Source organism: Hydra viridissima, unplaced genomic scaffold, assembly GCF_058129835.1.
Source record: "Hydra viridissima isolate aposymbiotic clone 2 unplaced genomic scaffold, HvirCarnegie_v1 scaffold_10, whole genome shotgun sequence".
Lineage (NCBI taxonomy): Eukaryota > Metazoa > Cnidaria > Hydrozoa > Anthoathecata > Hydridae > Hydra > Hydra viridissima.
The window spans coordinates 2,149,269-2,173,042 of record NW_028324309.1 but is presented as its reverse complement, the minus strand read 5'-3'; the positions used below and the strand labels follow the sequence as shown (position 1 = coordinate 2,173,042).

Below are 23,774 nucleotides of genomic sequence, written 5' to 3'. Positions count from 1 at the left end.
TTACCTACAATGATGAAGTCAAGGTGTTGGAGCATTCAGTGCATGAATTTACAGCCCTACAGAATTTTTAAAGGTTTTAAAAAAAGATTTCAGCAAATAGGCACTTCCGAATTATTACTACTTGATAAAAAGTATGTTGCATTTTCTCACAGGTCTTTCAGATGTTCTGGATCTCCTTTCTTTTATTTAATCCTTTTATTAATCTTTGTGTATTCCTCACCAGCATTTCTCTTAATTTTTCTGATATTTTGTACTTCACCACCTTCATTTCTATTGTTTTACTTTGTTCCATTTATGGATTTTCTAAATTTAAAGTGAAGTAGATTTATCTGAAGATCACAATTGTTTTATTCTTCTCCGTTTCTTTAAAGTATTACGCAGTTGTAGATCTGAAGTCTTAAAAAAAAAAAAGTTTGATAATCATATATGTGAGTGGCCAATTCCTTGATTTAAAAATTAATAATTTGGGGGTATAAAGTTAGAAAATATTTTTGATAGAGGGTTTCGTTAAAAAATGCTTCTTGAACAGGAGGGGTGTGCTGCATAATTTGCGCTTTAAGAAAGAAGCTTAAATTATTAAAGGTAATGCTTCTTCTGATTTGTCGAAATAAGAGAGAAAAATTGGTGAAGGTGCAATCCAACTAGTTTTTTTTTAAAAAAATATTGAAACTATTGAACGTTAGAGTTTTTTTTAATGCGAATATTTTTTTATTTTTAAAAAAAAGGATTAAATTTCTTATTTACTTTCAAAAAATTTTTGGAAAACTTTAACATGTGACTAAACTATGTTAAGAACTTGTAGGGATAGCAAAATTAGTGTTAACATTACAAGATTTCACCGTTTTGACAACTTTTAACATGGTGACTTGACCATGGCTTTGCAGCAGTAAAACTTTTGTGAAAGGGTTGGCCTAACATACATTTAAAACAAGAGTAAATGAAAGTAAACAGAATAAATGAAAGTATAAGTCTAGATAAAAAGCTATCAAAAAAATATTTTTGTTAGTAATTGCTTCGGCACAATACGTATGTATATATATACCTGATACAAAATACTTTTTTCAACTATGCATCTATAATTATAGAATTAAATAAGTCAACATACTGTGTGATGGCTAATGATGTATTAAAGAAAGCAGAGGTAAGATTTTATAGATATTTAGTTATATAAGTTACTGATATTTTATACCTAAAACTGTAAATATCACACGTGTGAATATTTTTAAAGTTTTATCGATATATATATATATATATATATATATATATATATATATATATATATATATATATATATATATATATATATATATATATATATATTTCAAATGACGACATCTAGTGTGAGAGTTGAATAAATTTAATATATGAACTTCAATAAATATGAATTCTCTCAATACTAATTTTTTATTTTATCTAAAAAATTTCTTACATAAAATAAAAAATCAGTATTGAGAGAATTCGTATTTATTGAAGTTCATATATTAAATTTATTCAACTCTCACACAAGATGTCGTCATTTGAAATATATATATATATATATATATATATATATATATATATATATATATATATATATATATATATATATATATATATATTGCAATTTATTACTTTTTTTTAGTCTTGTAAAATTATATTTTTAATTATAGCATAATGGCTTTAAGAATAATTTAACTATGCAGTGAGCAGAAGCTATGCTTGAATGTTTCATTCACTAAATTTTTTAGGATTTGGTTAATCAACTAATTGAATTTAAAGATAACTATGCATCACTTTTTGGTATTGAACACATTAGTAATAAAAACAAAGATGTTGAAAAGAAACTTAAAGATGTTTTGCTAGAGTTAGATCAACTACAATGTATGTTTCTTAAACTTCTAAATGTAGAGAATAACTTCAAAATTTAAAAAGTTTTAGCATTAAGCTTAGTATGAACTATTTTAGTATATTCATTTGTGCATTTTAAATAAAATTTAACTGTGAGCTTTATTGAGATTTACAACTGCAGTATTTGTATTTTATTCTTAGTGCTGATTGATAACAAAGCAAAGTTTTTTTGTTTACGTGGGAAAGCACTGAATGTACTCCCCTATTTTGATCCTCGCTCTGTAGAGTGTTTATCCAAAGCTATAAAACTTGATCCTAGTCTAATTGAGGCTTGGAATGAGTTAGGAGAAAGTTATTGGAAGGACAAAAAGATAGAAGAAGCACAGAATTGTTTTCAAGGTGCAATTGCTAAGGTTGGTTGGAACAATTTTCTTAAACAATGTTCCAACCTGGTTGGAGCAATGTTCTTACTTGTGTTTGAAAATTTGTTTCCATTTTTAGTCAGTCAGTTAAATAATAAATTATGTACATATATATTTATCTTATTTTTAAATACTTTCGCATGTTTTTATAATTTTGATGAAAAATTCTTTTTTCAAAGAACAAAAACAAAGTTTCATTGAGGAATCTTTCTATGGTACAAAGACAATTAGGAAATGGTGTGTATAAAATTTTTAACTTCTTATTGAATATGAATGTTTTAAAATAAGTTCTACCTGAGTGAGCATAATTTCTGCATGTTAAGTTAGTTTTTCAAATGTTTTTATATAGCATTACCAACAATCTAAAAATATGTTCCAAATTTACAAAATACATTTCACACTTTTGTTGATAGCCTTACCAATATTTAAGCAACATCTTAAAATAAAACATTTAGATTTTAATTCTCGTGTGGCAAACATTAAAGAAAGTGTCATTACAGCAAAAGCTGCAGTTGCACTGGATTTATTTGATGGAAGATCATGGTGTATGGTTTATTTTGTAAAATATTTCACCATTTAGTTCATTAAAATTATTCCCAGATAGTTTCTAAAATTGTTTTATCTTGTTTTTAGTTGTTCTAGGCAATGCTTACCTCAGTTTATTCTTCTATGCTGGTCAAAGCCCTAAAATTTTAAAACAAAGTATGGCTGCATATGCAAAGGCTGTGAGACTTTTTGAAATAAAATTGAATTTTTTTTTTTATATTGAAGTTTATTTTGGGCATTAAACATTTTTATTTAATAATCTAATTAAATGGTTTAGGAAAGTGACCTCCGAGAGCTGAATAACTCTGACCTCCATTACAACAGAGCAGTGGTATCGGAATAATCAATTAATAAGACTATTTTTCATAAACTCATTTCTTTTCAAACTTTTTCACACTTATTTCCCACATTTATTTTCAGGCATACAAGTTTCAAGAACTCTACCAAGAGGCTCTAGATTGCTACAAAAAAGCTAGTTTGCTAGCTCCTTCTTGGAATGACCCAAGAGAGAATGCTGCTGATCTAAATAATAGGTTAAAGACAACTGTTGAGATGATTGAAAACAAGGTTTATGATATTTTTGGCTATGTACTGTGTGCAACTGCAAGTTTTGTAAAATATTTGTTATTTGGAAAAAAGTTACCTGAGATTAGAAACATGAAGCATAAGAAGTTTATTAAATAAAAGTTAAGAATTTTCCATATTTTTATTCAATATACAATCTCTTCCAGCAATTTGATCAAAAGACCCCTAGAATAGGTGGTCTGGATGTATTCCATGTGCATCTTGTTCCAATCTTTCTTGATAGCATTCTCAGAGAGTCCACACATTTGTAGAAATATTAGCCTTGACTCAATGAGTGTCAACAGTGAGTAGTTAAAAAGTGACAAATCCAGTGAGCTGGACAATCAACCTTTCTTGACCAGTCCTCTGGGGTATGTGGTTATCTGTTCAGGACATGAGATAATTCTCCAGGTTTTGAATGTAATTATTGGAGTTATCCAGCTTTAATCAATTTAGAAGCATTTTGAGGTCATCTGAAGTAACCATTCCAAACAAGTTATGTGTTATAAAACTTCAATTGGTTAACAGCTAATAAAACAATTACTTTGACTGTTGAACACATAACTGTGAAGAAATCAGAAAAGATGATTGTTGGTCTGTTTCTCAGGAGTTAGAAGTTTTTTACTTAGAAGTTTTTTACTTAGAAGTTTTTTACTTAGAAGTTTTTTACTTAGATTTTTTTACTTAGAAGTTTTTTTGACTTTAAGACTAGGGGAAACAAGGTTTGTCTTTATCCTAGCTCTGGACTTTGTCTTAAGCCCTTCCTAATCACATTGATGTGTTCACTCACCTTGATCAACTGAGGTGTTGGAAAAGTTTTCTGTGAACCACTGCCAAATTTCCACTTGGCACAGTCAGTCACTTAACTGTTAAGTATCTTGGTAATGTTTTTGGCAGAGTACCATTTGTATTAAGGTCATTAATTGACTGATTTTGAGTACTCTATCTTTTTGACTGCTTTTTTGTGTTTGTTTTAACATTTTCAAAATTACATAAAAGTTGTTAGGGAACTTCTGTTTTGAAAACTTTGGTAAAATTTGTGGTCGCATACAGTTCACTATTTCAAGTTACTTTCTAAAGTATTTTTATCAATCTGACTTCTTGATTCCATTTCATTTTTAGGGTTATCACAAGGCTAAGAAGCTAAATTCATTTGTAACCCAACTGAAAGACTCAGATGCTTCAAACAAAGCAATATCCCTCAAAAAAGTTTTTATTTCAGATTTAAAATTATTACATAACAAGGATGTTATCGTGTGCGGAAAAGTTATTGCAATAGTCCCGGTCAACGATGGTGTTCCTTTGTGAGTTGTTTTTTTGTTAAGCAAACCTTTCTGAATAATAAACTATTGCAATTTAGATGAAAAATTAGTTAATGCCTAATTTATGTTACAATTTGTTGAGTATTGATGATAAATGTTCATTTTTTTTAGATTTCTTTTGTATTTTTTTAAGTTCATTCATCATGATGGACAGCGCTCTTACATGTATAGCTGTTAGTGTTTTTAATCTAGCTGTGGGCAAGGGGTTAATTATTGGAGATACTGTAGCCATCCCCAATCCTTTTCTTCAATATCATTGTGTAAATACTGAAACGCAGGTATTTAATGGTTTAAGACAGTTTTTCAATTGCACTACTTACTAATATTTAAAACTAATAAGCTTTAATTTGAAAAGATTATGGTTCAAAATACTATAATAAACAGCGTTTTATTATCAAAGAATTTATTTTATTCATGATGGTGTTCTTGTTTTTAGAAATTTTCTTACCAGAGTATACGCGTTGAAACTCCCCTTGTAATGATGATAAACAAGCGTAAAGTTGGACCTGAAAGACTTGCATTTAGCGTGCTTACAGTCGCAAATGAGAGCGAGTAATTTTAATTCGGAAATCTTCGAGGAATTGCTCAAGAGAAAGTTGCTAATACATAAAATCCAGAAAACACGTGAACGTGTGACGCGTACAAATGTGCTGCCGGTAAATTTAACATCCAAGCAAATGATCTTTTTACATTCTTGAAAAACAAGATGAAAGCAAATTATTCCCATGCGAATAAACTTTGATGAAGATCCTAATATCCTACACAATATACAATATTTATTTAAAGACTAGTTGACTGATTTGCATTCCAGCAGTATTTATAACATTTCTCGTTTTGCTTTAAGTTATATCGGCGCCGAACTAAATCAAGGATTTCAGTTTAATGTGAACATAGTTCAATTGCGTACAAGCAGACTTGTAGTCTAAGAAATTGGGTTTGTCGATTTTATATATATATATATATATATATATATATATATATATATATATATATATATATATATATATATATATATATATATATATATATATATATATATATATATATATATATACCGACATTGCATTATTTTCTTTGCTATAAATACAAGGACCATTTACAAAATTTTGCGTCTGGGCTTAAATTTTTTAGTATCCCGTCAATTTACCTCGTGTTCCATTACTAATTCCTCTTCGTATGCATTTACATTTTTTTTCTTTTCGTTTTCTTTGGAATCGGAATCAGAGTGTAAATTAATTGACATTCAGAGTTGGTACAAGTTTACATACTCTCTGAGCATAAATGCACATTCATTTATTAAATAGACGATATTTTTCCCCAACGACAAATCGCACTGATTCGGTTTGTCGCTAAAAACTTCGACACATTTTCTACAGGTAAATTTTTACTGGTCAATTGATCGAGAGAAATTGTAAATTCCAAAACATTAAGGGTTTGCGTATCGTTTCATTTCCATATCGTTATACCGATATGATCTCGGAAAAAAAAATCGGAACATTACAAAAAATTGATTCCGAGTGAAGAATCACATTGGTGAATTGGCGAACCCTTAAGGTCCGCTAATCGCAAGTAATACTTAAACTTTCTCTTATTCTTCTATAATTCTATTGTTCTGATATCTCTTTACTTTGTAATTGTTAAATAGTTTCGATACATTTTTGTACAGTGCCTGACTGGAAGTTTCTCACTTAAGTTTAATGCTTTTAATGAGTTTAGAAAATCATGTTATAAAAATTCGAAATGGAACCCCCGTTAAGTGCTGTTTTTCTCGCTGAGATTGCTGTGAGTCGTCTGGAGTGTTTTTAAAATATTTAGTTCTTTTTCCAGGAGGTCTATAAGATTTTGAACTAGATTCACCGACAAGTTTAATTGCATCTCGTTTTCGTGGTATTACATTATGCTTGGTTTATGTTTGAAGGCTGATAGTCAAGCCAGCTGCTGTTTTTATTATTTTTGCGCTCGTTTTACTTTTTGCTTAATATTTTAACTCATTTCTTTTCTATAAGAAAAAAAAAAAAAAAAATAGAACCGAATTTTCAATTTTGCCTCTTGAATGATGAATAAACTTCATTCTCTGACTCTCCATGGACTAAATTAGATCATTAACCCAAATTTATGAATTTATGGCTGATATAAATTTGAATATTTAAATTCATTTTATTTAAATTAACCAAAGTTGTGCTAGATAAATATTTCAAAAAAATATAACACTTCAATCATTACGACGATACGACATGTCAATCGGCGCGTTTTTATATTTACATAAAAGTAAATTTTAATTAGTTAAACTTTTCATTATCAATTAATAATTGAGAAAAATATATATATAAAATACAAAAAAAAATTTTCATTTTTTTTAAATAAGAATCTCAAGCAAATGGATGAGAAAGTTTATTTAACTTTTTTACAACTTTAGTACTAAATAATTCGTAAGAGTTTCTTAAGTTTCGGATTATCAAAACAGAAAAAAAAGTAAAATGCAGTTTGAAAACATGTTAATAAGATAGAATGTTTTACAGTTTGTCAAACAAAGTTATTTATGTAAGATAAGTCATTGGCTCTTCATATCGTATGCAACACTTGTACAGAGTATTTGATCCACTGGACAAAAAGTAAGAGAAGCTGAATTAAACGGAACCCAAAAACGATTTTGATAACATTTTTTTTTATCGCTGACAAAATAATTAGTAAAATGTTTCTTATCTACAAATGGCCTTTTTTACAACGCGTTTTTTTTTTTTTTTTTTTTTTTAATCATAAGAAACCAAGCAAATGAGCTAGTACAAGATGTTTCTTAATATAAGAATACTTTTTTACAACTCTACTGTTAAAAGTTTCTTTAAGAAGTTTGTTAAGTTTCAGGTTATCAAAAGAGAGAAAAAGTATATAAGATACAATTTGAAAACATGTTAACAAGCAAGATAAAATATTTTACAGTCCACTAAAATCATTTGAATTCCATCAAACGTCATTCAATGTAAAATAATCCTCAGACTTTTCTCTGAACAAAACACAAAATAGGAAATATTTCTCTTAATGAAATCGAAATCTTTTCTTATCGATAAGTAACTTAGTGCTAACAGTTTCTTAAGATTTTGGGGCTTCTAGTACAAATTTCTTATAAACACGTCTCTTATAAAAACAAAACAAAAAAAAAACAAAAAAAAACAACGTGTATTGCTTTAAAAAATGATTTAAAAAAACAAGAATTAAGTTACCGAAATATAAATACTTGAATCCTTTAATACCTGTACATAACATTTTGCTATTGCCATCACTTTATGACATCTCACAGTTTCTATTACATACGCTGAGGTTAATTCTTTGCACTCAAAGTTAATTATTATCAGTCACGTAAAAATGCGTTTCTACCTATTGCCTACCAAACTTTTTACACTTCGGGTCCTAACAACCAGAATCCTAAAACTGAGCATAAATTAGTATAAATATAATAAATGGGTGTCTCTGATTTGCTAATTTATTTAACAGAACAATTTTTTCTAACGGAATTGAATCCGAAAATTGCTATAAATATTAAGAAAGGTTTAACTTTGTTGTTAGAAAATTTTATTTACATAAAAATTGAGATCTGCTTTGTTCCTTAGTTTAGTTGATTTGGCAACCACCGTCACCGTTTTGTAAAAAAAATTTATGAATTTTTTTTGACGTTTTTCCCTAAGGAAGCGAAAGCCATAAGCCTTTATTGATTTTTTACATAATGTCCATCATCAGGATATATTCCTCCATTTTTCGGAGAACTCTTTTATTTTTTTATTTTTTGTTTTTTTTTTTGTTTTATCTTGTTCGTTCAACTTTTTAAACTTAATTTCTCGTGAGCAATATTTCTTAGAATTTCTTAGCTGTTGGTCCAAATGGTTTAAAAGATGTTCAGTTGAATTAAGATCTAGACTTAATGATCTCCAAGATACGGATATTCTTTGAAAGAAACAATTTTAAAACAGATTTTGAAGTGGGTTTCGTGATGATAAGTCAAGATAATGACCCTAAATACACACATTTCCAAGTTGTGAAATAGCCCAATCATAAAGCAGCCCCAAATTACTTAGCATCCACAATTATACTAAACAGTTTTAAGTCAATACTTGAAATAACATCTTTAAACAACAGAATGTCGAACATATTTTATTCCTTCACATTTAAATAACATAAATTTTGATTTTTCATTCCGGAGAATATTGGTTCTACATTCAACGTCCAGTAAAGATGGTAGGTTGCAAATTTGAATTAAGCAATGTGATTCTTAAGGGAAACATCCAATTATTTGGCAGCCGTCAAAATAACCTCTTTTAATACCATTAAATATCTTTTAAATTCCGAATAATTGTTATTTAATTTATTTTTTGTGTAATTACAATTGAGCTGGTAAAGGTAAAGTATTTATTAATAATTGTTGTTTTAAACCTTCTAGTAGTACAGACAAAACAAACAGGTTGTAAAAATTTTAACAAGTTTGTATTAAGTTTGTAGTTGATGCATATATATTTCTTAACTGTTTGTATTATGTAATTACATTTTGCTGTGTGTTGGATTTCTTGTTGTGGTGGAAAAAAAAAAAGTTAAGTAAAAACTTATATTTAAAAGTTATTTTCTTTTCTCTAACAGCGAAGAGAAAATAATTGGTAATTGAACAGAGAAGTGCGTGATCTTGAAGGGGAAGGGTAAATCGTGAAAAGAAAAATCGTACAGTTCACTGCAAACGTGTGATTTTAACGCTGGTTAGGAAATGAGAAAGAGGCGGCAGTAAAGACTCGTGGGAGGGCTAAAAAAAAAAGCAGATAAAGGTTTTTACATTGAAGTAATTTCTGAGTAATATCTAATTTTGTTATTTAAATTTTTATACGTTTTATACGTTAATATAATCAACGTAAAAAACCATTTAAATAATAAAATTAAATAAAAGTTTTATAAGGAAACATCCATTTCCAAAGTTAAAAAACGACTTTTTTCTGACCAATTTATTGCAATAAAGAAACCTAATGAAATTCAAGGTATAAGACAAAAATTTGGGAAAAAATTGGACAGTTTAACAATCAAACATAATTCTTCCCACCCAACAACAAGTCGTCTTAAAGACAAATTGAAGACGTCTTGAAATTGGTCTTAAAGATGTCTTAAACTGGTCTCAAATGAAACACAGTAAGTGGTCTTATTTAAAACGTCTTAAAGTTACCTTACTTAAGTCGTCTTAAAGTTGTCTTAAACTGGTCTCAAATGAAACACAGTAAGTCGTCTTAACTAAAACGTCTTAAAGTTGTCTTATTTAACACGTATTAATGACGGCTTATATATATATATATTACCTTTCAGTCTCCAGCCAATTTAGCATAAATATATATATTTATATTGTATTAGAAGGAGACTGGAAGGTGGTGACAGAAAATAGAAAGGAAACTATGGCAATAAATGAAACTGTGTTCAATAACTCTATTCTTCCGTATGAAGAGGCTTTACGTAAATCAGGATACAATTCAAAACTCACCTACCAACCGCAAATAGACAAACATCAAAGTAAACATCGTAAACGTAAAATTATATGGTATAACCCCCCGTTTAGCAAAAATGTTGAAACCAATATTGGAAAGCGCTTCTTAGCTTTAATCGACCAACACTTTCCAGTAGGACACAGGCTTCATAAAATTTTTAATCGAAACTATGTTAAAGTTAGTTATAATTGCATGCCTAATATCAATTCTTTAATAAATGCACATAATAACAAAATTCTTCAAAGCAATAAATATAAAACAACAAAAGAATGCAACTGCATAGACAAAAAAAATTGTCCGTTAAATAACCAATACCTTTCTAGCAATGTCGTATACCAAGCCACTGTAAATTCTGGGGATCCTCAATTCAAAGACAAAGTTTATTTCGGTATAAGTGAAACTTCATTTAAACTTAGATATGCCAACCATCTTAAATCTTTCAACGCACTTAAATATAAAAATGACACCTAAATTTCCAAAGAAATATGGATGCTAAAATCTAAAAATCTGAAACCGATGATTACATGGAAGATTGTAGCATAATGCAAGCCTACAATCAAGCAGCAAAAGTTTGTTATCTTTGTCTCCGCGAAAAATTTCATATATTATCATACAAAGGAGAAAACTTACTCAACAAAAGATATGAAATAATATCAAAGTGCCGTCATGCAAAGAAATTTTTGCTATCCTTATTCGACACCAGGGACTAAAACCTTTGACGTCTTTTTGTTTAGTTTCGGTTTAGTAACGTCAGAACTCGTTCTACCGTGATTTTAATTTGTAATTTTTAAACGGTTTTTAAGTTACGATATACACTATGGCTGATGATTGCCGAAAGGCATGAAACTCAGAGTTCCATAAAAAGGTGTTTTTATTCATTTTATACAAATAAATAAATAAATAAATATTGCTCTATTATTCAATAGTATCGAGCACTCTCAAACGAACAAGAGTATTTGTATTATTATACTATAACAATACATTATATATTTTGTATATATATATATATATATATATATATATATAGAAGATACAGCAAAGGATGACAACTTTGTTGGTACTTAAAGTTTCATACCGGCGTGCCGGCAATCATCAGCCAAAATACATAATGAAAAAAACGTTACAAAAAGAGAACATTAAAGAAAAACGAAAGAACCGTTAAAAATGTCGTTAAAAAAGAATTGTTCTTATTAATGGCTTCAAATTAGTCTTTACTGTCAAATGACGCAAGCATGTATTTATTCATATGCCTACACTTACTAACCAGCTCTTGCTTTTTATTTAATAAATTTGCGCCTCTATAGATGGCAATTTCAGTTTTTTCATTTAAACATAGAGCGCATCTTCTAGTGCTTGGTTGATAAGGTTGGCATTTCCTGATTATACTCCATTTAATAAAAGGTTTTCCGTTTTTTTCTTTTATGCGCCACACTTCCTTGGATAGTTCGGTGTCGTTTTTGTATTTTACAGTATTGAACGACTTAATGTGGTTTGCATAACGTAATTTAAAAGGCGGTTCACATATGCCAATATATATTTTATCTAAATAGTTCGGAAGGTCTGAAGAAATAACAGCTTTGTAAAGCATGTTTTCTGTTAGGCAAAGTTGATTTAGTGGACAATGCAACCTGTTGATACAATTGCAGGATTTCTTATTTTGATCTTCAATATCTTCGATGATTTTTTGGTTATGCCAGTTTATTGTAGATTTTAAATTCGGCATGCAGCTGTAACTGACTTTCAAAGTGTTTCTATTGAATATTTTGTTCAAAATATGCTTAGATGGAAAATGTTTGTTTACCAAATTAAGAAATGATTTGCCAACTTTTGTGATCACATTTTTGCTAAATGGTGGGTTGAACCATATAATGTTACGCTTTCGATTATACTTCTTTCTGGTATTATTATTAGGAGTATTGTTATATTTTAATTTATGACTATATCCTGCTTTATTTAATGCCTCCTCATAACACTTAATAGCATTGCCGAATATTTTTTCACTGGATGAAAGTCTTGATAATCTGCGTTCCAATGAAATGGGTATTTGCTTAATAATATTCGGAGGATGGTTTGATTCCTTATGAATATAGTTTATTTGATTCCCTGGCTTGCTATAGGGTTGGTAAGTAGAATCGTTTAAGTTCAAAGTAATATCTAGGTAGTTAACGATTTTAAGATTGCATTTAATGGTAATGTTTAATCCATATTCTTTAAACATTTTTGTGATTGTTTTCTTGACTTTTTCCAATTCTGGGCCACTTAGATTTTCAAAAACCGCCAAACCATCGTCTCTGTAAATACCTATAAAATTTTTATTATAAACGGATGATAGCTTATCTAACAGAAATAGCCCCACTAATTCGCAAACTTCAGCCCCGTCAAATGCCCCCATAATTACATCAAATAAACCGCATCCTTTTTTCATCCATGTCTCATTTCTATGAAACAGAAGAGATTTTCTAGAGTGGTATACTATTCTTTTTTCTTCAGCTGTAATACAAACGAATTTCTCAGCAAAGGACATCACTATTCTCAACAGTTCTTCACTAATTGTTGGATAAAAATCGTTAATATCAAAAACGACGAATTTCTGTAGCTTCTTATTCGGAATGCTTTTAAACCAATCTATTACGTTCTGCGTGTTTTTCCATTGATTTAGATTCAACGTGCCCCTTATAGTATTGTTTATTTTGTCTAAAATAGATTTGCTTATTTTTCCCAACTCGTTTTTTGCAGGATTTATTAACCGTACGCTAGGGTTATTTACAAAATTCTCTTTGTGATCTTTAAGTGTTATAAAAGCGCTAGTTTCACCATATTCGGCAATGCTATTAAGTGTTATGAGGAGGCATTAAATAAAGCAGGATATAGTCATAAATTAAAATATAACAATACTCCTAATAATAATACCAGAAAGAAGTATAATCGAAAGCGTAACATTATATGGTTCAACCCACCATTTAGCAAAAATGTGATCACAAAAGTTGGCAAATCATTTCTTAATTTGGTAAACAAACATTTTCCATCTAAGCATATTTTGAACAAAATATTCAATAGAAACACTTTGAAAGTCAGTTACAGCTGCATGCCGAATTTAAAATCTACAATAAACTGGCATAACCAAAAAATCATCGAAGATATTGAAGATCAAAATAAGAAATCCTGCAATTGTATCAACAGGTTGCATTGTCCACTAAATCAACTTTGCCTAACAGAAAACATGCTTTACAAAGCTGTTATTTCTTCAGACCTTCCGAACTATTTAGATAAAATATATATTGGCATATGTGAACCGCCTTTTAAATTACGTTATGCAAACCACATTAAGTCGTTCAATACTGTAAAATACAAAAACGACACCGAACTATCCAAGGAAGTGTGGCGCATAAAAGAAAAAAACGGAAAACCTTTTATTAAATGGAGTATAATCAGGAAATGCCAACCTTATCAACCAAGCACTAGAAGATGCGCTCTATGTTTAAATGAAAAAACTGAAATTGCCATCTATAGAGGCGCAAATTTATTAAATAAAAAGCAAGAGCTGGTTAGTAAGTGTAGGCATATGAATAAATACATGCTTGCGTCATTTGACAGTAAAGACTAATTTGAAGCCATTAATAAGAACAATTCTTTTTTAACGACATTTTTAACGGTTCTTTCGTTTTTCTTTAATGTTCTCTTTTTGTAACGTTTTTTTCATTATGTATTTTGGCTGATGATTGCCGGCACGCCGGTATGAAACTTTAAGTACCAACAAAGTTGTCATCCTTTGCTGTATCTTCTATGTAATTGCTCTTGCCAGCAGGCTATTGAGCACTCTCGAGTGAAGAAGTCTTTTACTAATCATAAATATATATATATATATATATATATATATATATATATATATATATATATATATATATATATATATATATATATATATATATATATATATATATATATATATATATATATTACACACGTCTTTTTAAGCTGTCGTTAATAGGGAATAAATATGACAACTTTGAGACGTTTTAAATAAGACGACTTACAGTGTTTCATTTGAGACCAGTTTAAGACATCTTTAATACCAATTTCAAGTCGTCTTAAATTTGTCTTTAAGACGACTTGTTGTTGGGTGGGAAACGTCCATGATTAAAGACATCTTAAACTGGTTATACCGAAAGACGTCTTGTTAAGATGTCTTACAAACATCTTAAACTGGCTGTACCAATAGACGTCTTTTTTAGATAAGTTAAAGACGTCTTAAACTGGTTATTCTGAAAGACATCTTAAACTGGTTATACCAAAAGACGTCATAAACTGGTTGTTGCAACAGACGTCTTGTTAAGATGTGTTAAAGACGTCTTAAAATGGTTATTCCGAAAGACGTCTTGTTAAGATATCTTACGGACATCTTAAACTGGTTGTTCCGACAGACGTCTTGTTTAGATGTCTTGCGGACGTCTTAAACTAGTTATTCTGTAAGACGTCTTGTTAAGATGTCTTGCGGACGTCTTAAACTGGTTGTCGGAAGACGTCTTAATGAGGTGTGGAAAAGCCGTCATAAACACGTCTTTAACTAGTTGCAGACGTCTAGACGAGTTAAAGATAAGTTACATACGTCTTAAAGTCGTCTCATGTTGGGTGGGTTTGGAATGATTCAGTTTTTTAGGCAGTAGGAGACATGCTAAACATGCTGGAGAGAGAGAGAGAGGGAGAGAGAGAGTGAGAGAGAGAGTATTATGGTTTACAGAAAGTAGTAACCCACGGAATTTAATGAATGTTGATGAAAAATTGAAAAAAGGAAAGCCTTTTAAAGATTTTACAAGGTTGTGATTTTTCCGTCTGAAAATCATTTGATTGGAAATAATAGTTAATTTCAACAGAATAATGATCCAAAGCATCAGAATTATGCCAAATATGCCAAACTTAGCAGCTTGATAAAAAACAAAGGAAATGTTTAAGCACGCTCAATCGTCCCACTTATTAAAAAAAAAATAATATGGCGTGATATGAAGAGGAGATTTGAAAGTTGATCTTCAAGTCAAGCTTCACCTTTTTTACATATGTCAAAAAGGCGAAGCTTGACTTCGAGAATTATATATTCTCGAAGAATATATATTCTCTAAGTCAAGCTTCGAGAATATATATTCTCGAAGAATGGAGGTCATTAAACAGCCAATATCTTTTAAAAATAAATAACCAAAGTGTCTAGAATTTGCAAAGCTGTCATTAAAGATAAGGTTGGACACTTGCTTGAAGCTAAAAAAATTACGAATCCGCTTTTTTAAAAAAGTTATATTTTTGTTATATATTTCTTCTTTTTTATAAAGTTATCGTCAAAGTATACTGTCCATGGACGAAGTTTTTTTTCCTATTAACGCAGAAATTTACCGTAAAATGGGGTGAGTATGTTCACTATTGGATATATTCACCTAGCTCTACGATATATTTCCAGTTCTTTACTAGCTTGGGTCAATCATTTTTACTGGTTTTATTTGAATCTGAAAAAAAATTCTCGCATTAAGTATAAAATTAATTATATCAAACTGTGATAACTTTAAAAAAAGATAACTACGATATATATATATATATATATATATATATATATATATATATATATATATATATATATATATATATATATATATATATATATATATATATATATATATGTGTGTGTGTGTGTGTGTGTGTGTGTGTCTTAACAAAAGCTATAGTCCCTTCCCAAAACATAACATAATATTACATAATTTGCAATATTAGCAATTATTAATTCTCGAATACATTTTAATTTTGGTCCTTTAAAAAGAAAGAGACTGAAAGGGAAATTCCATTTCCAAAAGATCCATTTAAGATTGCTTTTGTTGAGCATCTTTTTTACAAAAAGCAGACGTCAGATGATGAAACTCCAGTTGTTAAAGCCACAGACTACAAAAAAGGGCATTAGTGAGTGAAAAGGGACAAGTTTGAAAAAGACAGGTGCTTTAAGGCCAAAAATTATTTACACTAGAATGTTCAGATGTTATTTATAGTTTTAGATGACAGGTAAAAAATTGATGTAGAGTTTTTTAGAAATCTAAAAAACTCTACATCAATTTTTTAGAAATCTAAAAAACTCTACATCAATTTTTTACCTGTCAAGGTAGGAAAATATAATGACACTAGTGAATTCTAGAAGCAATTCAATCTTCAATCTGAAGCTACTTTCTATCGTAATATTCGTTGTAAAGATACAAAGGAAGACGATAGAGACACAGAAACTTGGAATAGACTTTTTTTTTTTATCTGTCTTGACGCTTTCTTCTTCAAACCTTTCTTTGTGTTCATAATAAAAAAATTTAAAATGTCCTAAAAGCGATTTCAATGCAGAAAGTCAAAAATTTGGGCAAAGTGTATAAGTAAAAATCTACCTTATGATTTTTTTGAAAACGAGATTTTGAAGCTCAAAAATAAGTAGATTTGTTTATTACAACTGTACAAATAGGTACCAGTAATAAGAAATAAAACATTGTTACTTGGTTAGTTTCAAGGCTACAATATTTAACCTATATTATCTTAATGTAATCATTTTGTGACTAAAGTACTTTTAGCATTAAGGTCTTCAACTCACGCAAGAAAATTTTTTATCCAGCAAACAGCTTTCTCATGCTTTATACTAAATTTGAATAAAATTGTCATTAAATTCAAAACAATAAACAAGCTATCTTGGTTTAAAAAAAAGCGAAGCATGCTATTAAACAGATGCAACTGTGTTATTTAAAGTTCAGAACCTCCAATCCATTTACGCCGTTTAAAAAAGCAGCCAATTAAATCTTGCGTGCTATTTTCAAGAGCCAATCAAATTTTAAAGTGGTCTTCAAAATTGAGATGAAACGGCAATGTGCGTGAGATGTTATCCAATCAAATGGCTTAATTTAAACAGTACTGCAGTTTCGGCGTTAGTTCGGTGAAGCGAAACTGTCGTTAGTATCGCAGCTGTTCATCAAGTTTTGAAACAACGGCGTTTGCAAATTATCATTAAACGTGCCGCAGAATAGCAAACTCAATTTTCATTATTTATCAACCTTATGATTGTTTGTTAATTATTTTTTTTTGGTAGAGAAGAGCGTAAGTTTATATTGGTAAGAAAACCAAAAATTGTTTGTATTTTTTTTTTTTTTTTTTGGTGAGGGAGTTTAGGAGTGCGGTTTACGTAGGTGCGTATCATAAATAAAAAAAAGTCTTGCCGTTTAATGGATTTTTTTAATTCATTAAATTTTTTCTTTCAATTGCATTTTTTCATGCGACAGCATATCTTTCTTGTTTGACCACTCAACCTTGTAGCCATGTGCAATGTTTGAAATGAGAACGGCAATTTGAAGTTAAACACTCGGTGTAAGAGCGTTTTCGGAACGCTTGGCTACGCGTTTGTGCAAAAAAAGTTAGCTGCCGCAGATATTGTCTATTGTTGTGGGCTTCAGATTGTGCAGCTACAGAGTATAATTTGTTTGGGGAACTTTATGCCTGTTTCAAAATCTAAATGATTAAGCGTATATAACATTTTTAAAAGGATTTTAATTGGAAAAAGGAAACTGCGTGCATAGTTTTGGTGAGAGAATTTTGAAACTGTTTTAGAACATTCTCTAAAAACAGCTTTTTGAACACACTTTTACCTTTGTCATTGCCTGTTTTTTACAACTCAATATCAAATCTTATTCAATGGATTACACTCTAATATTCTTCATTTTCTGATACTCTTTTCTGATAATATTCTTCATTTATTGATACTCTTTTTATTTGAACATTTCAAACAGCTCACTTGAATAATTGCGTAATTCAATTTGCCCTCATTTAAATGTATTAAATTTTAAAATCTTCAATTTTTTTTAAGCGCAAAATTGCGTGATTTTATTATTATTATTTTGTTAATTTATTTTGGCACACAAATTTTTTCAGTTTCCCAACTATTTAAATGATATCAAGCATTCAAACACAGAAAGTAAACGAACTTGTGACGCGCATTAAAACTGGTAAGCATGGGAATTTCGGCCTTCGAAATCGACGAAATTAAACGAAATTCGTGTTTCAATTTCGTATCGAAATTTATATTGAATTTCGAAAGACGAAATTTTTAAACATTACAAATTCACGAATTTCGAAATTAAAACTTATGTTTAATTTCGTGTCAATTTCGTTACTTTCAATGACCCGAAATTATACGAAATTTTTTCGCGAAATTAAACAATCCAAAAAATCGAAATTTCGTTCTCAATTTCGATCCGAAATTGAAACACGAATTTCGTTTAATTTCGTCGATTTCGAAGGCCGAAATTCCCATGCTTAAAAACTGGTAATGTATTTAAGCTCGCGTGAAAAGCACCTGACAGACTTTAAAGCAGCCTGTAATTAGGCATTCAATATATCCACTGCGCTTTTCCAATTACTAATTTTATTTCACCAAGTTGGAAATTTTAGCAAACGGAAAAACAAATTGAAATTGATGTTTAGAAGAAGAAAAACTTTTTTCTTTAAAGTTTGAACTAAAATTAGAATTTTTTAAACCATGTTTGCAAAACATTTTCATTCGTTTTCTCCGTTTATTTTATTTATATTTCCGTTTCTTAAAATGTGTATAGAAATTTTGGTTTTAAATATAAAAAATTGCAAAACATTCAAAAAAAGTTATTTGAATTTTTAGCACTTCATACAACATGAAAAATCATTTATCTATCTGTAAAAAGATTTTAAAAGTATTATTCAAAGAAAATTTTTATAAGGAATGCTCGTGTAATTCTAATTTATTACATAAGCATTTTTTGCAAGAAAATCAGAAAATGTTATTTAAAAAAAAAACACTTTCTGGCATGTGATTGGCTGACAAGTTGCAACTTTTACTGTCAGTTCATATCGCAGAAACTCGTCCTGGCATGTGATTGGCTGACAAGAAAGACAACTCGTCCTTTAACTCCGAAACAAAACGGCGTTAATCCAGACCAAAACAAAGTCTTTAACACCGTAAACTTACAGCTGAAAATTTTTTTGTTAATTGTATAAAAGAAGTTGATTTCATTCAGATTTTTTTTTAGAGTTTCAATTTTAGAGTTACTTCACTTTGACCGAAAAGTCAAAATAACAATGTAATGCGTTTACATTTTTAGGAAATGAAAATCTTGATAAGGAAACTGCTCTTTGCTGTCAACTGTATATTACTAGCCGTAAGTGAGATTTTTTTAAATCAAAAAATGATGTCTAACTATCGTTGAATTAGGTATCATTGATACTGTCGATTTATAATATATGTACTCATGTAAACGAATGCACTATTTTTTAACTTTATGGCGAGTTTTTTGGTGTTTTAATATATATTGAAATTGTAGTAATTATGTTTTTCGTTAAAAATTTTTTGTGGATCTATTTTGTGGAATGGGTATGTATCGGAATCTGGGTATATTGGATAGATATCTGATATACCCATATATTGGATGTTACCCTTTAAAATTAAATTCTTTTTTTCATTAGGATAATTAATTTTAAAGGAGAATTCGTTTCAAGAGTTGTTCAAGCTATGACGTTTCTTGTTTTAGAGTTTGTTCATAAAAGCTAAAGAAACTTTTTTCTTAAATGACTTTTAGCAAAGAAAGCTTGTAAAGAATAAAAAATTACCTGAGCTATCTTTACTTATTTTTTCTTTCTCCACCTCATCTCTCTCTCATATACAATAGATACTTTTTTATTTATTTTCGCAAATGAAAGTTAAAAAAAAGCATCTTGCGTTTGTGTCTTACTTATGTTTTGTTCACGATTTTTAATAATTTTTACTAAAAATCCCCTTATTCATAAAAATAGAAATTATTTTGTAGAACTGTTCACCATATGATATTAATAACCGACGCCGGCGCGAGCAATCCGATGCTGAATTGATGAGACTGTATTGGAGTGAACAGCTTCCGTTAGGCTTCTTCGTAAATGACGGTTCTTCTGAAACAGGTGATGAGAGGGGTTTTCTCTACTCGTAAATTGATTTCGATTAATAAAACTTCCGCGTTCTATTTAGCCACGAACTAAAACTAAGTTATTTCAATATTATTCCTTTAGGAGAAAGTCCAAGTCTTTTATCTACTCGCGATCGTATACAAGAAACGCAGGAAGGTAGTGGCGTAGGACGACGTGACGACATTCAGCATAAACCTACTGTAAGTGTTTTATTAAAAGCTAACGTTGAAGAGAAAAAATCATCTAGCAACGAGAAAATGGAAAAACTAGAAGAAAATAACAAGTTAGAAGCTTTGGTTGAAAAAAACGAAGCTAAATCTGCAGCAACAGAGGTTGAAACAGATTTGGGTGATAAACGAAAGGTAAATAAAATGTTTAAATTTATATATATATATAAAAAAAGAAATATATTTTAAACCTAAGTCTTAAATTTATCATTTATTTATAAATTATGCGAATATAATTCATGCAATTTAAAAATTATGCAAATATAAATCATGCAATTATGATAACAAATAACATTGAGCTTTGTGGTTAATATTCCGGGTTATTTAAATAAAGCACGAAGAATATCTACTTTTTCAAGTCTATATTTTAGATTCGCCATAGTGTTACATGTCAAGGACAAAAAGAGTGGATACAGTGTGATGGACCTTATGAACTAATAAAAATTAAAAGTGCATTTTGGGGACGTGATGACGACCACACGTGTAAAAAGAATAGCATCACGCATGGTCTTAGCACAGATAAGAATTGCGCACAAGATGAGGCAAACACGATACAAAAAGTGCGCGAGGCCTGCGATAATGAAAATGTGTGCGAAGTGGTGGCCTCTGGAGTTTACTTTGATAAAGTTGACTGCAATGACGTTTACAAATTTTTAAGAATGGAGTGGCAGTGCGCTCCGAGCGAGTCTAGAATAAAAGAATCTATTGCATAATAGATTTTGACATAAACAGCAAATTAACGATATATATCTTTTTAAAAGATCTTTGAAACTGCGTTGTAGGTAGAAAAATAATTATTTATTGTGTCTATTTTATCCATGCAACTCACGTTTTAACGCAACATTCACCGCATTACTATATATATATAATGTGAAGTCAAATTATTGTTGAAATGTTAAGTTTTTTTATATATTTAAATGTTTTATTTGATGTATGTAATGTAAAAGTGTCTATATGTTTTCATAAGTTATTGGATCAGCACGTTTATTTTTTTTTTGTTTTTTTTTTTTTTTTTGTTTCTTTTTTTGTCAATTTTGCTCCTGTTAAGTTATTTATATTTTTATTTTTAAAAATATTGTTAAAAATGCTGAATAATAAAGTTAAATAATAAAGCAGTTAAATGTTAATTAATAATGTTACAATGTTGAAGGTTGACGAGTTTTTGTTGAAAATTAATTAAGGAATACATTATTATTTTCGTAAGTTGAGTTTCTCTATGGTTATAAATGGATGTAAGATTGGACTGGTGGATTCTTTTATCAATTTCACTTTTTTCTACTGAAAAAACATTTTATTTTTAATAATAAAATTATTCGGTTATTATGTTGCCCATCACACTAAAATTACTAAAGTAGTAACATCATGGTTTGTTAACATTAGCAGAAAAAAAAAAAAAAAAAAAAAAAAATTGTAACGTAAAATGAGTTTCACAATTTTTAGTTTGGTACACCTTAAATTTGTTACAGATATGTAATAGAACTATATTTTAAAATTTCAGCAATTTAAGTATAAGTGAAATTTCTGCTAAATGGCATTGTTTCGCACCAGTTCCCTGTTTAATATAATCCTTATTTTATTTTCGTGGTTTCATGGTTCATTCGCTCATCAGTCGCTTACTAACATACATTATAGAAGAAACACAAACTCAAATCCTGTACAATAACCCGTTGTAGGGTCTAGAGCGTTAGAAAAAGTACATAAAATGAAGCTTCCGACCGTCAGGTATTCTGCATTTATTTTTATCAGCATGAAATTCTTGGTAAGTTAATCAGAGAAAATTCCTGGAAGAACAATATTATTTGCAGAGTAGAGACACAAATATTAAATTAAACTAACTTAATTGAAAAATAAAAAAAATTTTTTTGATTAGTCACATGATTAGCCAGATGGCATTTCACTTATTAATATGGCTTAAGATAGAGCTTTTTTGAGGACCAATGCTGATCACACGTAGGCTATGTAAGTACGCACCATTTGCTAGTCAGAAGGATAGAATGATAAAGAGACTGAAGCGTATGGAAGCATCTTAAAGTAAGGAGGACTTTAATAAAACTTTAAAAATGTGACAAATAAACATATACAGTATGCGACAAAAGTGTTTACATGTTTTTGAAAAATATTCTTTTTTAAAATAAATGATTGAAATACATGTTTATATATCAATATATATATATACCAAAATAAAGGTAATTCATTGTAGTTTCATGTTTTGAGCCTGAATTTAAATGAATGAGAAGTGTTTATAGCAAATTATTTATTGAAACAAAATGTCAGATGTAAACAGTTTTGTCGCGATTTATGCTATTATTAATTTTAATGCGAAATTAATACTTTGTGGCTATATTTTTAATTTGTTTAAATAAAACATATCTCAATTAGTAATAAACGGTTTATTTAAACTTAAAATTCTTAATGTAAACAACAGAAAAATTATAATTGAAAGAATGAAGAAAGTGTCGAAAGAAATTGAAAATTTAGCGGTTCAGAAGCTTAAATCAGGATTGTCTCTTCGTGAGACAGGACGAGAACTTAATATATCTTATTGTTTAGTCTATAAAATTAAGAAGCGAAATGATATAGAGGAGAAATGCAACAAAAATGGACGCAAGAAAAGTTTCACTACTCGAGAGAACAATTTCTAGATTAATCATGACAAATAAAGCAAAATCAGCACACGATGTAAAGAAACAATTAAATAATGCTCAAGGTACAGTGGTAAGTACTCGAACAGTGCAGAGAGAACTCAAGAGAATTGGATTCAAGGCAAAAAAGAAGATCAAGAAACCACTACTAACACCGAAACATCGTAAACAACGATTGGAATTTGCAAAGAAGTATGAAAACTGGACTTTTGCTGAGTGGAGTAAGGTGATTTGGACAGACGAAAGCAAGATTAACTTGATTGGCTCTGATGGCATTCGATATGTATGGAAAAAAGCTGGAGAAGGAATTTCTGATCGTGACTTTATTCCAACAGTAAAATATGGCGGCGGAAAGTTGTTGTTTTGGGGATGTTTCTCTTCGTCTGGTGTTGGTAAAATCGTAAAAATTGATGGAATAATGGACGCGAAACATTATATTGACATTTTAAGCAATGGCTATTTGCCTAGTTTACGAGGATGGCGAAAGCAAATTCGTTCGACACTTTTTATGCAAGACAATGATTCAAAGCACAAGGCAAAAATTACATTAGAATTCCTAAATTCGAAGAATTTTAAGATTCTAGAGTGGCCTGCGCAAAGTCCCGATCTTAACCCAATCGAGAATCTTTGGTCTATTGTGAAGAATCGAGTTTATAATTATGAAACAAGAGCTGCCAGTCGACAAGAATTATGGGAACGAGTTAAGTATGTTTGGAGTTCGATAACTGTTGAAGAATGCAAGAAGTTGATTGGTAGCATG

General features: G+C 29.6%; 2 protein-coding genes and 2 long non-coding RNA genes across 8 annotated transcripts; 2 read left to right on the top strand and 2 right to left on the bottom strand.

Annotated features, from left to right (window-relative positions):
- Positions 1–920: 920 nt before the first annotated feature.
- LOC145193540 (tetratricopeptide repeat protein 5-like) lies at positions 921–5,504 on the top strand. 4 transcript variants are annotated; one of them, XR_016456554.1, is made up of 11 exons: positions 921–1,141; positions 1,728–1,860; positions 2,029–2,240; positions 2,429–2,486; positions 2,705–2,794; positions 2,883–2,974; positions 3,073–3,126; positions 3,216–4,005; positions 4,048–4,663; positions 4,815–4,959; positions 5,118–5,268. XR_016456554.1 is itself a non-coding variant. In XM_090100871.1 (11 exons), the coding sequence occupies exons 1-11, from the start codon at positions 1,112–1,114 to the stop codon at positions 5,235–5,237; spliced, it is 1,263 nt and encodes a 420-aa protein (XP_089956997.1). In that variant the 5' UTR covers positions 921–1,111; the 3' UTR covers positions 5,238–5,504. The 4 variants fall into 4 exon arrangements, 1 of the variants encoding a protein (XP_089956997.1); XM_090100871.1 differs by having other exon boundaries at positions 3,216–3,362; positions 4,482–4,663; positions 5,118–5,504; XR_016456556.1 differs by lacking the exon at positions 5,118–5,268 and having other exon boundaries at positions 3,216–3,990; positions 4,815–4,923.
- Positions 5,505–7,882: 2,378 nt separating this feature from the next.
- On the bottom strand, positions 7,883–10,963 carry LOC149882584 (uncharacterized). Its single transcript, XR_016456119.1, has 3 exons — positions 10,816–10,963; positions 10,501–10,632; positions 7,883–8,107 (listed from the first exon to the last, which is right to left on the bottom strand). It is a non-coding gene; the product is annotated as an uncharacterized LOC149882584 (long non-coding RNA).
- A 6,060-nt stretch (positions 10,964–17,023) lies between these two features.
- LOC145193196 (uncharacterized) lies at positions 17,024–21,359 on the top strand. Of its 2 annotated transcripts, none has more exons than XM_080070628.2 (5): positions 17,024–17,294; positions 19,311–19,367; positions 20,013–20,139; positions 20,248–20,507; positions 20,744–21,359. In XM_080070628.2, exons 2-5 carry the CDS (start codon positions 19,314–19,316, stop codon positions 21,083–21,085), a joined length of 783 nt encoding a protein of 260 aa, XP_079926754.2. In that variant the 5' UTR covers positions 17,024–17,294; positions 19,311–19,313; the 3' UTR covers positions 21,086–21,359. The 2 variants fall into 2 exon arrangements, with proteins under 2 accessions (XP_079926754.2, XP_089957432.1); XM_090101306.1 differs by lacking the exon at positions 17,024–17,294 and adding an exon at positions 17,617–17,761.
- LOC149882583 (uncharacterized) lies at positions 17,256–20,411 on the bottom strand. The gene is made up of 2 exons (XR_016456672.1): positions 18,501–20,411; positions 17,256–18,179 (listed from the first exon to the last, which is right to left on the bottom strand). It is a non-coding gene; the product is annotated as an uncharacterized LOC149882583 (long non-coding RNA).
- Positions 21,360–23,774: the final 2,415 nt, after the last annotated feature.

Bases quoted from the DNA above. Each gene is read 5' to 3' on its own strand.
- LOC145193540 (XM_090100871.1), top strand. From the start codon at position 1,112: ATGGCTAATGATGTATTAAAGAAAGCAGAG. The intron at 2,241-2,428 runs GTTGGTTGGAAC...CTTTTTTCAAAG, and splicing joins TTCAAGGTGCAATTGCTAAG to AACAAAAACAAAGTTTCATT. The intron at 4,960-5,117 runs GTATTTAATGGT...TCTTGTTTTTAG, and splicing joins GTGTAAATACTGAAACGCAG to AAATTTTCTTACCAGAGTAT.
- LOC145193196 (XM_080070628.2), top strand. From the start codon at position 19,314: ATGAAAATCTTGATAAGGAAACTGCTCTTTGCTGTCAACTGTATATTA. The intron at 19,368-20,012 runs GTAAGTGAGATT...ATTATTTTGTAG, and splicing joins TCAACTGTATATTACTAGCC to AACTGTTCACCATATGATAT. The intron at 20,140-20,247 runs GTGATGAGAGGG...TTATTCCTTTAG, and splicing joins TGACGGTTCTTCTGAAACAG to GAGAAAGTCCAAGTCTTTTA.